This window comes from Dryobates pubescens, chromosome 8 (assembly GCF_014839835.1).
Source record: "Dryobates pubescens isolate bDryPub1 chromosome 8, bDryPub1.pri, whole genome shotgun sequence".
NCBI classification, from domain to species: domain Eukaryota; kingdom Metazoa; phylum Chordata; class Aves; order Piciformes; family Picidae; genus Dryobates; species Dryobates pubescens.
The window spans coordinates 36,428,215-36,444,555 of record NC_071619.1 but is presented as its reverse complement, the minus strand read 5'-3'; the positions used below and the strand labels follow the sequence as shown (position 1 = coordinate 36,444,555).

The 16,341-nt window shown below is 46.7% G+C and overlaps 1 protein-coding gene across 2 annotated transcripts in view; it reads left to right on the top strand.

The window, feature by feature from the left end:
• LSAMP (limbic system associated membrane protein) overlaps window positions 1-16,341 on the top strand; it is a 396,186-nt gene that overhangs the window by 367,794 nt on the left and 12,051 nt on the right. Inside the window, exon 7 of one of the 2 annotated variants that reach the window (XM_009908127.2) lies at window positions 6,349-6,384. The exons of the other annotated variant lie outside the window; for it this stretch is intronic. Within the exon in view, the coding sequence (XP_009906429.1) occupies window positions 6,349-6,384 (36 nt within the window). The remainder of the gene's footprint in view (window positions 1-6,348; window positions 6,385-16,341) is intronic. 2 annotated transcript variants of the gene reach the window in all.

Below are 16,341 nucleotides of genomic sequence, written 5' to 3'. Positions count from 1 at the left end.
TTTGCCAGAAAAGCATTTTGCATGACTTCAGAACTTCACCTCAAAGGATCTCAAAGGAGTTGCTGGCAATGAATATTTTAGCATCCCAAGTTATTTAGAAACTGGTGAGTGTTATTAGCACCACTTTGCAGCAGGCAGCTAAGGTACAGAGTGAAGAACTGCTTTACCCACAGTCGTCAAATGAGTGGCAGAACCTGTAAGAGACCCGGAGAGCTCCTGCAAAATTGCCTGTAACTATCACAGAAGGAAAGGTGGCAACTATTAAGAATGACTTGCAACAGCAAGGGTCCTATTTGAGCCTCCTTTTGATGTGTATGAACCAAACTTTCATTCTTTCAAGTTGCTGAATTTTGTTCATCGTTGTTACCTTAGGAATTCGAAGCCTGTTTATGCTGGAAAACGCTAGAGAGCATCACAAGAGCCAGACAAATGGCAGTGCAGGAGCTGAGAGAGATGGGATGATTTTCAGTGGGCTGTTTCTAACTTTTATTGTTGTTGCTTGTTTAATCCCTGCTCCTTCAGCGGGCAAATGCTTCATGTTGTTTCAGGAAATCCCTGCTCTCATTGTAGGTAGTGTGGAAAAGAGAAGGGGGGAGGGAGGCAAAAAACCAAATTCAGGCAAAGTACAGGTAGTATTTCTGAGGCTAAGAAATCAAGGGGGAAAGGAGTGAAGAGAATCCTGCCCCATAAAGATAAACATAGAGAAAGCAGCTGAAAAACAAAATGCTGTAGTGATCTGATCACACAGTAGCTGAAATAACAGGTAATGCATGCTCCCAGCCACACACTCAGGCAGCAAAATAAAGCAGTGGCAAGTTTCTGCTTGGGAGTGGTTTTTGTCGTTAGAACCAGAGATTTTCTTTCTTTTATTATTATTTTTTAATAGAGGACAAGCTCATTGTAGGGCAACATCCCACTAGGGAGGCAGATACAGCCATACCTCCTCAGTGTCCCACTGCAGCACAAAAGAGAATGGCAGGAGTGAAGAAACAACCAGAGAGTTAATAATGAGGTACTGGCAGCTTTGCCTGAGGTGGAGGGCAGAAAGGGAGCTGGCAGAATGATGTGGAAGAACAGTTAAGCTGTAGAAAAAAATGTGTGACTACTGCTCTGTCTCAGCCAGTACTGAAAAACTCTTGGAGAGACTGAGCACCTTAGATGTCAATGTCGTGGACAGAAGATACATTAAAATACAAAAGCAGCTCCCTTGAGCTAGCTAGATCTTCCTTAAAGGATCTAGAAGCAGAATTGCCTGCTGTAGGTGGAGAGATTTATACTCCTCTGTCCTGGAGACTGAATTTACAACCACATAAAAACAGCCATACCAAAGGTCTGCCTTACATGGGAACCTGTCTCCAACAGCAATATGGAATATGTTTGCAGAGAGGGTACTCAGGTACACTTTGATCTAATAACTTGCTTCCATGCATTCCTCCCCACTCCATATACTCACCCTGCTCTCTACCACATGCTTTGTTGGTGTCCCTTTTTCTGGTACTCAGGGGACAACCTACTGAGCCAGTTCAACCTGCTAAACCAGTGAAAAAGTAATCCAGCTTTACCACCCACCCTCCACAAATACCCCTGAACATTTTCTTTTGTTGTACTGAGCTGAATTAGATAATGGAAGGGCTCAACAAACACCAAAGCCCATGCAAGGTGGGAAACCATATCACACATATGTGGCTATCAGGAGCTGGGAAGCAGCACCATGTTTTATTGCATTAGTGAGCCAGGTTGATTCAGCTCTGCAACCCCCAAGCACAGAATACTTGTAAGATTTAGGGAAAGGGCAGTAACACAACACAGATCTCTGTGAAAATCACCTGGGAGAGAGGCAGGCCGAGGCAGGCCAAGCCAGGGCTGCCACCACAGAGCAGCAGAGGTGAAAAGTAGTGCTGCAGCAGAAGGGAGAGGAGATTTTTCCTTATGTTTATTAGGAGGGAGGGAAAGTGATTTCTCTTCATTGCACTCAGCTAACAGAGTGCTATGAAAAGCATTATGACTAAAAGTCATAATTTGTATCTTAACTGATCAGAACAGAACTGAACAGAAATAAAACCACAGAACTGTTGAGTTTGGAAGAGACCTTTGAGAGCACAGAATCACCGAATGCTAGGGGTTGGGAAGAACCTCCAGCGATCATCAATTCCAACCCCAATACCACACAGGAACACATCCAGGCAGGTTTTGAAAGTCTCCAGAGAAGGAGACTCCCTAACCTCTCTGGGCAGCCTGTTCAAGTGCTCCAACAACCTCACCATAAAGAAGTGTCTCCTGTTGAGGTGGAACCTCTTGTGTTCTAGCTTGTACCCATTGTTCCTTGTCCTATCACTGGGCACCACCAAGAAGAGACTGGCATTTTCATCTTGACTCCCACCCCTCAGATACTTATAGACATTGATAAGATCCCCTCTCAGCCTTCTCAAAACTAAACAGCCCCAGTTCTCTCAATCTTTCTTCGCAGGAGAGATGTTCAAGTCCTGCAATCATCCTCATAGCTCTCCATTGGACTCTCTCCAGCATATCCCTGCCTCTCTTGAATTGGGGAGTCCAAGACTGGGCACAATATTTCAGATGTGGTCTCACCAGGGCAGAGTAGAGAACCTCCCTAGACCTGCTGGACACACTTTTCTTCATGCACTCCAGGATGCCGTTGGCCCTCTTGGCCACAAGAGCACATTGTTGTCCCCCAGTGAACTTCCTGTCCACTAGGACTCCAACATCTTTTTCTGTGGAGCTGCTTTCCATCAGGATAAGCCCTAGTCATCCTTGGTGCCTGGTGTTATTCTTCCCCAGATGCAGGACTCTACACATGTCCTTACTGAATTTCATGAGGTTTGCCTTCACCCAGCTCTCCAGCCTGCCCAGATCTTGGATGGCAGCACAGACTTCCAATGTGTCAGCCACACCCCCATGCCCCCCTCCCCCTCAATCGAGAGGATCGAGTCCAACCTTGAATACATGTATCCATACCAGATACATTTCTGCTGTACAAGCATATAGATCCATAGGTTGATGTGCACATGAGTATGTATAGGTATGCCTGCACCTGTGTGATGTACACATGATCTACACACAGGTGTGCAAGCACACACCCACACAGACCCACACAGACCCACAAGAAGCAGTACCTGGGGCACTCTAGCAAGGCAGAGAAAAGAAATAGCAGCCTTTCTGATTTCTGCCTCCCACAGAGCCAGCCCATCCCAGGGGATAAAACAGGAGACGATAGGACATCCTTATGAGGTGCTGCTGGCTAAATTGTCACAAATATAGGAGACTGCCACCTCAGCAGGTCCCCTGGCTCATTCTCTGCTGCTTGCATCCTCTGCACCCTTCAGGAAGTAAGGAAACACAGAGATGAAGCAGCAGCAGATAGCCTTGCACCACCCAGTTCTGGGCCCCTCAGTTTAGGAAAGATATTGACTTGCTGGAAGGTGTCCAGAGAAGGGCAACAAAGCTGGGGAGGGGTTTGGAGCATAAGCCCTATGAGGAGAAGCTGAGGGAGCTGGGGTTGCTTAGCCTGGAGAAGAGGAGGCTCAGGGGAGACCTTATTGCTCTCTACAACTACCTGAAGGGAGGTTGTAGCCAGGTGGGGATTGGTCTCTTCTCCCAGGCATCCAGCACCAGAACAAGAGGACACAGTCTCAAGCTGCACCAGGGGAAGTTTAGGCTGGATGTTAGGAAGAGGTTCTACGTAGAAAGAGAGATTGGCCATTGGAATGTGCTGCCCAGGGAGGTGGTGGAGTCACCATCACTGGAGGTGTTTAGGAAGAGACTGGATGAGGCACTTGGTGCCATGGTTTAGTTGATTAGATGGTGTTGGATGATAGGTTGGACTCAATGATATTAAAGGTCTCTTCCAACCTGGTTAATTCTATTCCATTCCATTCCATTCCATTCCATTCCATTCCATTCCATTCCATTCCATTCCATTCCATTCCATTCCATTCCATTCTTTTCTATTCCATTCTATTCTATCCTATCCTATCCTATCCTATCCTATCCTATCCTATCCTATTCACTGCCTCCTCGAAAGGCTTCATGTAGAATTATCATTGCAGTCCAGCAGTTGTGATCATTGAATCATAGAAACACAGCATCACAGAGCCATAGTCTTAGAATTGTTTTGGTTGGAAAACCTTCAAGATCATCAAGTCCACCTGTCAACCTAACACAATTGTGGCCATTAAGCCATGTCCTGAAGTGCAATGTTCACACATTTCTTGAACAGCTCCAGGGATGGTGATTCCACCGCCTCCCTGGGGCAACCTATTCCAGTGCCTGACCACTCTTTCAGAGAGGATATTATGATTTAGATTGGATATTAGGATACATTTCTTCACTGGAAGAAGTAAGAGGTAGTCCTAAAAAGAGCTGGGGCTTGCCTCTAACTTGTAATTCTTTGTTTTCACTCCAGGAGCACAAGAGCTGTCTGTGCACACATGTTTATACCCTTCCTCCTCACTGCCCATGCTTTTGTTTGTGGTGGTGGCTGCTAGGGTTTGCCCAAAATCTCTTATAGTGTCTCAGTGCAAAGCCCATGCCAATAACTGCTGGAAGACTCAGGAGAGGAGGAAAGTGGTTAGGGTGGGCGGCCAGATGGGGCAAGGCTGAGACACTGCTAATGAGCAAGGGGGGAGCAATAAAGGCAGCACGCAGCGGGTGAGGGGAACAGAGGTAAAGTCGTTGAATAGAAAGCAGCATGATAATGAGGCCGTAGTGCTTTGCTTTTTACTGCTTATGCTGTGCAGTCTGCAGCCTGCTGTGCAGGAAGAAGGTAAAGGGGAGCTGAGTTATTTAACCAAACTAAATAACAAGGAAGTCATGTCAGCACAACAGCCTGCTTTCGCAGAACAATAGTCCCCTGTTGCTACATAAACACAGAGATCCAGGCTAGCCCTGTATTTTCTAGGCAAGAGACAATCTCCCTTGTGCCTGCTGTGGATTCGAACAGCTCCATTACCACCGTGAGGGCAGGAGATCTGCCAGTACCGCAGCCATGGGCCTGATATGCTATATTCCTATGGGCTCCAGTAAGTCAGAAAATAGCTCTTTACACCACCAGCGCTGTATAGTAACTATTTGCCTCTAAATAGCTTGGCCTGGGGTGATCAGAGAATAATATGAGTTATCCTGCCTAGTTCTATGTCCATGAGCAGTGATCTTGGTACCATCCTTACAGGTAGTCCAGGAGACAACTCACTGCCCCAGGCCTTTGAACTGTAGCATAGTGGCATCTCTCTACAGCTAAATCATAGAATCATAGAATTGTTTCTGGTGGAAAAGGCCTCTAAGATCATTGAGTCCAAGCATCACCTTAAGACCACCACGGCCATTAAACCATACCCCAAGGTCTACCAACTGCCCAGCCCGTGAGCAGGAACTTGTCTGAGTCAGTGCAAGGTATCCAGAAAGCTCTGAAGTAATGAAAGGAGACCCAGTGGTGAGAGTCAAGCCTGCTGGGCTGATATTTTTGGTTCTGTGCCTGGCTCTGCCAACAGTTCATCATTTGACCTCGGGCAAATGGCTTCCTTGCTCTGTGCATCAACTGCATGATCTGTATTTCAGAATCAACACTACCATTAGCCTCAGACTGAGGTCTCTGACACTGTTTTTCCTCAGTGCCTATGCAATTCTTTTGAGATCCTTGCGTGGAAGAAACAAGGTGTGAGGCTAGCAGTGACGTGTAACACAGTCCTGCTGTGACGTATAATGAGGATGCACTGGAAAAGAAACCGATAAATAAAACACCAGGCTCTGCGCACAACTAGAGCTTGATGAGTCTGCAGAAATTCCTCTCCTCTCACAACACAAAAGCTCCAAAGAAGCAGAGTGCCCCTGAGGATTCACAAGGCTGACTGCTCCCCCGTGCTGAGTTTCCCAGGAGACCTGTCACTGGCAAGAAATTCATTGTGGGGGAGGTTCTGGGGAGGCGACGGCTACCCATGGAGGGCTTTCGCAACACCTCTCTGCTAAGGCTAGCTTCCAACCAGAAATGTATCTAAGAGCTGTAGTGTGATGACATGTGTGGTCTTGAAAGTCAGAGGGGAGATATGGCCCATCAACTCCAATTACCTTCCCTGCAGGTGCTTAATCCCTCTTGCTGTGTGGATATTATTTGTTTAGTTTTTCGAGTGACTTCTCTCTGACTCCCAGTCCCAGGGGATTTCACTGTGTGTTAGGTGTGTTGCTAGAAAAATGCTCTGCCTATGAGACCTACCCTAGCTCATTTAATTTGGGGATGGACAACTCCATCAGGTTTGTATCTGCTGCTTGCTTGGTGCGAAAAGTGGCTTTTCCTTTTCTCCTGCATGTTGCTTATTGTTTTTTTTCCCCCCTTAGAACGAGTTTTACCCACACTCCCCAATCCTTTTCCAGGTCAGTATATGCTTTATGTTGAAGTAGCTTTTTAGCTGGGTCATTCTCCATCATCCTGACAAATGCTCAGAGCCAGGGATGGGCAAAACAAGCTTTTCCCTCTTGTCTACATGTAATTTGCTCTCTTCTGCTCACCTTCCTCATCCTTCCCTTTCCCTCTCCCTTAAAAAAACCAACCAAACCCCAATCACCTAAACAGCAACAACCTTTAGCCAAGCGTTGAGCCATGGCATTTTGTCCACACCCATGTCTGGACAGTCATCAGTGAGGTTCAGTTTGTCTGCAGACCTACCTACTCTTGATAAATATTCCCATCTTAAGCTGTCTTTGCCCACATGTTCAGATACAAATCAAAAGCATAAGCAGACCTAAAATTTTGCAGAGACAGTGTAAGGGACAAGGCAGAAGTTAAATTTAATGGCAGCCAAGAGTTGTTTTCACTCCAGTTGTGCAAAATCTTCATGGTGAGACACTTTATTGTGTCACATAGTGCTGCATTGGAGGCAGAAAGGATGAAAAGAGGCCCGTGGTGAGCTGATACGCTCTGTTTTATTCCAAGGAAAGAAGGCATGAATGCAAAACAGAGCCTTTGCCCTGTCTCCATGCTGTCCAAGAAGCATCAGGTCTGGGCAGCATGGCCTCAACATTCACATGAGATGTGGGGCCTGGATGTGATGTTGAGATGCTGAAAAAGTGCAGAAACTGGGTATTTCCAGAAAGTAAGGAAACAGTGTTTGAAACTACACCAACAGTCAGTCAGTCATTCCCCATATGCACTTAAAAAAATATCTTGGCCTAGAGCTTCTCTCAGTATCTTTGTTTTAGAATAGAATAGAATAAACCAGGTTGGAAGAGACCTTCGATATCATTGTGTCCAACCCATCATCCAACACCACCTAATCAACTAAACCATGCAATCAATCACCCTATCAAGTTTCCTTCTAAACACCTCCAGTGATGGTGACCTCCCTGGGCAGCCCATTCCAATGGCAAATCATTCTCTCTGTGTAGAATTTCTTCCTAACATCCAGTCTGAACCCCCACTGGAATCCTCTTGTTCTGGTGCTGGTTGCCTGGGAAAAGAGACCAACCTCCTCCTGGCTACAACCTCCCTTCAGGTAGTTGTAGAGAGCAAGAAGGTCTCCCCTGAGCCTCCTCTTCTCCAGGCTAAGCAACCCCAGCTCCCTCAGTCTCTCCTCATAGGGTTTGTGTTCCAAACCCCTCACCAACTTTGTTGCCCTTCTCTGGACACATTCCAGCAAGTCAACATCCTTCCTAAACTGAGGGGCCCAGAACTGGACACCAGACCTTTACCACCATAAGATGAAGATGCACTCAACCCATGGGATGTTCAGAAGCCTAAATAGTTAATGTCTGTGCAGGGCTTTGGGGGTAGAGTGTTATTAAAGATCCATGTTGTTTTGCCAAAGAGCACCTGCCCAAGTAAAGCACCTGCAGGTACTCCCATGTAAAGCACAATAACTGCTGGGTGTTACTCCGGCTCCATTTAACTACTCTGCCGGTTTCAAATCAAGCCCTGCTCTTGGCAACTTATTCAGGCTCAGGATGTAGTCACAATTGCCTATTTAAAAGGCAAATCCAGAAATACAATTAAAGAAAAGTACCTACAAAATAAAGGAGAGGGGGGAGGTGTGTGGAGGGAGAAATCAAGCTACCATTAAAATTAAATCCCAGAGAGTGATTTGTAAATAACATTCAAGGAGCTGAGAAAAGGAGTAAAGTAGGCCATTGGGAATCTAGTGTGGAGAAATAAATCCAATTAAACAGCATTATTGTATGTATTGCAAATGAAACCTGTGCTTGGATGTGAAATTAAAGTTGCTGAGGCTGTTTGGGAGGTAGGGTTTCCAGGAGCTCTCCAGTTTGGGATGGCAGGGGTTTTTTAAAGCAGAATTTTCAGTGGCAAATATTTTCATCTGATGGAAAACCCAGGGCTCTTTCTTTTTAGTGTTACTTTTATTATATATCCTTACATTCCAGGGGCAGGCAATGTTAATTTTTTTCACAGCCAGCCCTGGTTACAGCTGGTTTTGAATGAGTAGCCCATTAACCTAAATGATAAAGCAAACACTGCGAGTGAGCGAGGCCAGGATTTCCATAGCAAATACCCTTCCTAATCAAGCTGCCAAGGCCACCCTGCAGAGTTTTAGTCAATCCTTTAAAACACTTCCCCCTCTGTCTTTGAAGATTATTATTATTATTATTATTATTATTATTATTATTATTATTATTATTACTACTATTATTCCTCCAGTCTCCTGAGACGATCTTGAAGGACATCTGGAGGTGTTCAAGAGGGATTGGACGTGGCACTTGGTGCCATGGTTTAGTAGTCATGAGGTCTTGGGTGACAGGGGTAATGAAATGAAGCTGGAGGTGGGGAGATTCAGGCTGGATGTGAGAAGGAAGTTCTTCACCATGAGAGTGGTGAAGCCCTGGAATGGGTTGTCCAGGGAGGTGGTTGGGGCACCATCCCTGGAGGTGTTTAAGCCCAGGCTGGATGAGGCTCTGTCCAGCCTGATCTAGTGTGGGGTGTCCCTGCCCATGGCAGGGGGGTTGGAACTGGATGATCCTTGTAGTCTCTTCCAACCCTGACTGATACTATGATACTTGATGATCTTTGAGGTCTTTTCCAACCTTATTGGTTCTATGATTCTGTGACATCCTGGTGTGACATCACTTCCGTGAGGAGCCTCCAGGAAGTCGTAGTGACAAATCCTGGGATATCCTCAGTGACCCAAGACGCACAAAGAGAGTTTTGCAGAGGGAGAAAGCAGGGTTTAAATATCCTGGACCTCATCACTTTTTCTGAACCCCTTACCATCTTCTCCAATGTGGGAGCCCAGCACAGACTCTGCCACTTATCTCCACATTTGCTTCTCCTTTGCTGTTCACCTTCAAAGAAACCTTATGCATAAAATTTTCTTGTTAGACCTTTTAATCCTGATGAGTTGATGTTCTAAGACGCGGTCCTCGGCTCTCAAATTACCTCTCCTCAATGACCAGAATCATAACCTCCTCCCTATTTCTCCCTCAATTTCCATTTCTCTTAAGCCTTGGTAACACTTCCCTGCCCTGTGGGATTTTGAGCATTAATTTAGAAAGAAGGTGTTTTGAAATGGAGAGCACTGTAGTCAAGCTAAGCGTTGCTATCATTAGATAGCTGCTGTGGAAACATCTTGCTGTCAGGCAGGCTGGAGACTCAGAAGCAGCTCATTCAACTAAACACTTGGGATTTGAATCTGATGAGGCAGTTTCCTAAAAGGCAGGTGGAGCCCAGCTGATTCAGCTCTCAAGTGAATGGTCCTTGGTAAATTTTCCAGCTCTCCTGATTTTGCAGCCGGGCACTCCAAAATGCCCTGAAATGTCTTCTGAAATGATGCCACATCATCATGTTTTCCTGTCTGCATTGTAACATAATGTTACAATGGGATGACACAAGACCTGACTGTCACTAAGGAGACCTCACTGAATCATTGGATGGCTTTTCAAAAGGGTTTTCCTTCTGAAAAATGAGAATTTTCTCATTCCACACCACACCTGCCAACAACAAGGCAGGAGGGATCACTGTTGAACCCCAAATGTGTCTGTCATCATTTTGGCAGTAGCTCCACCTCTGCCTTCCACTCTCTCTTGTCCTCAGCCCATTGAACACAGACTCCATCCCCTGTGATTATGATAGACTCATAGACTCATTGAGGGTGGAAAAGACCTCTAAGAATCATCAAGTCCAACCATCAAACCAATACCACCCTGTCCACTTAACCATGTCCCATTGAACACCTGCATAGATGGTGACTCCACCACCTCCCTGGGCAGCTCATTCCAGTGCCTGACCACTCTTAGGAAAAAGAAAGTTTTCTTAATATCCAAACCAAACCTCCCTCTGGCACAACTTGAGGCCATTTCTTCTCATCCTAACGCTAGTTACTTGGGTTAAAAGACCAACACCCAACTCACTACAACCTCCTTTCAGGGAGTTGTAGGGAGCAATAAGGTCTTCCCTTACCCTTTGGTTCTCTGGACTGAACAATCTCAGCTTCCTCAGCCATCCCTCATAATACATGATCTCCAGACCCCTCACCAGCTTTGTTGCCCTTCTCTGGACCTGCTCCAGCATCTCAGTGTCTCTCTTGCATCACTCAAAACTGAATTTAGTATTCAAGCTGCAACCTCACCAGTGCCAAGTAGAGGGGCATGATCAGATCCCTACTCCTGCTGGACACAGAATTTTTTGTTACAGGAAAAGATGCTGTTGGGCCACCTGGACACATAGCTGGCTCCTAGTGTCCATGTCAGAATGGATTAGCCAGACTAGTGGGCTCCAAAATCCATGAATCTTCCTTGCAGGAGTTCTGTGATGAGGGCTTACCACAGACTATCCCGGGGCTTTCTCAGCCTGGTTGTCCTGAATGCCCTTGGAGCTTCAAGGGTGATGCTGTGTTTCCCAGAAAACAGCACATCCAGAAAGCTGCACATCCTGAACTGCCTGTGGGGCATCAAGTATGCCAGTCTTTGGGGCCTGATCAAAGTCATGGCCATCACCAGGGGAACCAAAGATGTATAGCAATAGTGTGTTAGTAATTAGTGGAGGGGATGGGAAAAAGAGAATGAATATTTCTGCTCAAATGCACACTGACTGGAGAATGACCCTGTGTGACTGTAGATCATAGCTAGTCTCCATTTAGCTGTAGCCCATGTAGCCTGTACTGTCACTAACTCCTTCATCAGGTGGGTGGGAGCTGGGAGGAAGGGCAAAAAGAGATGTTCATTTGGGTCTGATGACCAGAGTGGGAAACAGAGAGCATCTTTCTTTCTAAAATCCTGTCAGTCCTCTTCCCTCCCTGTGGAGGTCTGAGCCATTGAGAAGAGAGCTCATCTGTTGCAGTGGTTACCTCCACCTATCCCCTGTTCCCCTTTGCTTTTCTGTAGTGCATGGCCTCATTAGTTCTGCCAAGTATGCAGCTCTCATGTCAGTGGCAAAAGGATGAATGTCTGAATATTTCAAAGCTAAGGAGAGAAGCATGGGGGAATACTTCAGAGAGTACAGACTGTAAAGAGTTAATGTGCTCTGAGGGTTTGCTGACCAGGCAGTTGTGTGGGAACAATGCACAGAAACCAGCCCTCCCAGTACGGTGCAGCCAGCTAAAGAACCTATCTCATCTCTGGAGTCCTCTTCACTGAGGCCAGAGGGTGCTTTCTCAGTGGGGGCCTGAGACAGGGTTAGTGAAAACCCAAGCTTCTGCAGTGGTTGAAACAAACTAGCTGAGAGAGTTAGGGAAAGCATAGCATAAGCCAGCCAAAATATCCAGTGTATTCTTGTCATGGTCTTGACATAGAAATGACCATTGGAGAAGAATAATGGTGAGAGGGACCAGCCACAGAAGGGCATCTTCTGGAGCCATGTCCAAGTCTGGTATTCCCATAAATTCTCAGGAATTCAGAGGCCATAGCTCAGCTGTACTTGTCACTCTGCAGTGATGTACACCTAACTAGTTGGAGCATGCCTCTCTTCCCTGAAAGCTGGCTGCGCCCCAGGCATCTGGTGACACCCCTGATGCTGGGTGAGAAGCACAATTCACAGCTGTCCTTGCTTCCTGCTGCTGTTACCCAGCCAGACTTCCCAAAGAGCACAATGCTCCATTTGGTCTGTGCAGAAAGGGCTGCCTTTGCAGGGGTGGGATGCTCAGACAGGCCAAGCTTCTCTTTGCTCCTCAGGCTTAATCCATCCCTCACCAGGTCTGCAGGTACTGAAGGAAGGAGCTGCATTGGGTGCCAAGCCTGCAGGGGTTTCAGGCCAAGGGGATAGGAAGGACAAGACAGGGTGAAGGCAGAAAGCCAACATCACATTAATTGTTTCTTGCTACTTCACAGGGACCATCAAGGGGTTGCACTGTATCTTATTTTGACCATGTGGTTTGAAGTGAGCAAGTCAGAGGTGATGATAATGCCTTCCAAAAGGGGTCATAGGGATGTATGTGGAAACAGTAATGCCAAGAATTACTTACATTACAGCTACTAGCATTGCTTGATGGTTTTTTTCTGGGTAGCAACATACAGTTTCTGTTTGCTGAGATTGCTTAAGAATAACAAAAAAGCATTTTCCCCTCCCCCCCCCCAAAAAAGCATAAAGAAAAGAATCCATCTTTCTTAAAGAAAAAAAGAGAGGCACAGGGGGGGAGAGAGAGAAATGACTTTATTGCTTGATGTGTTTCTGTACTTTTTGTTCATTAATTTTAATTTAGATTGATTTATTCCAAAATGAGCCCTGGGTTGCATATATTTGCATAACCCTCTCCAGTAGCAATGCTGTGGAGAATCCAAGGACTGAGGAAGAGCAGCAGCAGAGGGTAGGAACTGAGACTGGAAGTCCCAGAAAGATATTCCTCTGAGCTGGGCCCTTGTGCTGGGGAAGGGAAGGCATTTCAAAGTGTTTAGTCACAGGTGTGGGCTTTGCATGCATCCAGAACAGCCCTGCAAAACAGAGGATGGGGCACAGCAGTCAGATGGGACAGTGAAGGTTAGAGGAAACCAGTGGGGGAAAACACACACAACTGCACTGCAAAGATTACAAACAAACCCGTGGAACAGCAACTGCTGAGAAAAATCAGTTGTCCAGCAGGGACATTGATAGTGTCAGCTTTGTAGCATGGACAGATTACACTGCAGAGCAGAGCTCAGGCAGGCTATAACCGTTATGAGACAGGTATCCTCAGCCCAGAGGATACTCATAGCCTGATAACCATCTGCATGTTAGATGAGTTTCTGAAGCCATCAACTGAACTTTCCTCTTCAGAGACAGCAAAGGCCACTTACACCCACTGCACAGCAGGTCTACCTTAATTCTTTCACTCTCCCTCTCCTTACTTGCCACGTTGAGCCTACCAGCCAGGCTGACTGGGACCAAGGTGTGGAGGGCTGCAAGGAGGAGGATGAAGACCAACCCCCGCTGTCTTGATTTCATCCTTAAATGCACGCAACAAAGATTCCTCCCACCTCCAAGAGAAAATGACCCAAAAGCAATTCCCACCTTCATCCTCCTCCTCCCCCCCTTCCATTTCCAGTGTGAACCTCTCAAGAATTGCTTAACAAGTTGGCCTCCCCTCTGGTTATTGTCCCAAGTGAACAGTCTCTCCATTCACTAACCCATGACGGTAAGTTGGTTCGGGAAACAGCAGTTTTATCTTCCCAGCTCAGGCACTGCACCGGCCCCGCTTGTGAACTGGTTGCCATTCAGTGTCTGCTCTGCTGTTGATAAAGCACATTACACATGGCTGGGCTTGCATGATTAATACAGCTGTCTAAGCACTCTCTCTAAAAACAAAAAAACAACCAGGACAACAGAGGTGCGGGATTTGGGAGGGGAGGGGGGAGGGGGTGGTGCATGGAGACAAAAAAACAATGACTCCAAAGAAATCAGGCTTGCAGAAAAAGCAGAGTGCTCCTGGCAGGCCTTTCCTCCTGTGGGCAAGCAGGTCTGTCAGCAGAGCTCCCCTGGAAAAGAGAGAGAGGCCTAGAGGCAAGGTGAGCAAAGGAGAAATGCGTTTGGACCTTCCACGCCATCGCCTGCATGTCCCTCTGCAATGTGGTGAATAAGGACATGGAGAGGAGTGAGGGGTCACCCATGGACAAAGATATGCTAGAACCAGCATAGCTTCAGTGAGATCTGGCCAGGCAGCATCTCGGTATGTGGATGGATGTTCAGTGATGGATGGATGGATGGATGGATGGATGGGTGCACTATGGAGCTAGGTCATCTTATGCACTGTATGTGCATACTCCATGCTCAGAGGCACATCCCACAGTCACTGAGCAATTTCCAGGCATCCTAGAACACCTAAAGGAGGAACCAGAGTAGATGCAGGTGTATTTGTCTATGTAAGCTGTATGAACTTTCCCTTTTTAATTACCAGTCTAGTAATGGTCTGTGAGAAGCCACTATAGTTTTCTCCTCCAGCTTTCCCTATGACTGGACCAGGCATTTAAGGCCCTGCTTGCACTGTTAGGGCATTAAAGTGACCAGGAGTCTCACTCTAGAATTGCACATACACACACACATCAGTACTTGGATGAGAACTATAGGTGACACAAAGTAGTATTTACTTATCCCACATACTTCAGAGACATACCCCAGCCTGTGGGCCCAGCTTGACTGCTGTTGAATCTCTAATGCACTGAAATGCTCATAGAAGTGCACAGGCTCCTTTATAGTCTTCCATACTTCTCGTTGCTCACAAGCAGCCCTTGACAAAGGCTATCTGAAACCTCCTGCTAGCTTGTTCTACTCCTGGGCAGTGGGGTGGAGACAAGGGTTGGTGTCCACTAAGCTGCAAAGAAGTCCCCAGAGATGAGTGATGGCCCCTAAGAAGACCTCAAGGACAGATGGAGGGGGCACTGTGCTGCAGGTACTGGATGAAAAGGGGTAGAAGGGCAGAGGCAGCAATACAACTGGTTTTCAGTACCAGAGCAATTGCAAGCATGCAGCCCAATTTAGTTCTCCTCCTGCTCCAGCCTCCTTTCCAGTCATCCCCCCAGCGTGTCCCTCCCTCTTTATTTCTGCGCACAGCCACTCAAATCTTTCTCATGCCAAATACCCAGCAAAGCTTATAGAAAACCATAGCAGAGATGAAGTGAGTAAACAGACAGAAATAAAGCTGATGAAAATATTAATTTTTCAAGAGGTTCCAGAGCCTCTGATTAGCAAACTTGCTTCCTAGAGCTGTGTGTGCTCTGGGTGAGTGGCCTATGCTGTTTGTTCCCCACTTGAGACACCAGCCTGTATGCTGGCATCACCTTTGGTCTGCTGCGCTGTACACACGTGCTTGAGAGGAGAGCAGGAGAGGATAGCAGTATCCTAGGGAAGCAAAAAGCAGAAAAAGCTCAGATCTTTCCTGTCATGGAGCTTGAAAAAGCCTGTGCTGTGCAGTTTTTGATGTCTTGCTTCTGAGATGAGAGTCTTCAATGAATGGTTTGAAGAAAGAGCAGCTTCAAGTAATCGATTTTGTATCAGTAGTTAGCCAACTGTGGAGGGTTTGGGTTTGGTTTAGTTTGTTGGGGGTTTCATTTGGGTTTATTTGTTGTGGTGGTGGAGTTCTTTGCTTTGGTTTGGGTTTGGGGTTTTTTTTGATCTTCAGCTACTAGGGAAATTGAAACAGTGGGGGGCACTACATTTCAGCTGCAAGAAAATCTTGGAACCTTTTGACATAGTTGTTAATGATTCGTGCAACCTTGCAACACAGGTGGTCTTAGAATCATAGAATCAATAAGGTTGGAAGAGACCTCAAAGATCATCAAGTCCAACCTGTCACCCAACACCTCATGACTGCTAAACCATGGCACCAAGTGTCATATCCAATACCCTCTTGAACACCTCCAGGGATGGTGACTCCACGACCTCCCTGGGCAGCACATTCCAATGGCTAACAACTCTCTCTCAAGAACTTTCTCCTCACCCCAAGGTTAAACTTCCCCTGGTACAGCTTGAGACTGTGTCCTCTTGTTCTGGTGCTGGTTGCCTGGAAGAAGAGACCAACCCCCTCCTGGCTACAACCTCCCTTCAGGTAGTTGTAGACAGCAAGAAGGTGTCCCCTGAGGCTCCTCTTCTCCGGGCTAAATAACCCCAGCTCCCTCAGCCTCTCCTCACAGGGCTTGTGCTGGAGGCCTCTCCCCAGCCTCGTTGCCCTTCTCTGGACATGTTCAAGAGTCTCAATGTCCCTCTTTAATCGAGGGGCCCAGAACTGGACACAGGACTCAAGGTGTCTTCTAGCCAACACCAGCCTCACGGGTCAGTCACAGTTCAATTGTAGACTGGGAGTACTATAAACCAGCTTCAGGATAAATGGCACAAGCAGCCAGCTTTTGAACACCACGACCTTCTCAGAAAGACACTGAGAAACACAATTTCAGGGCTGTTCTTTAGACCTCAGGGAAGGATGG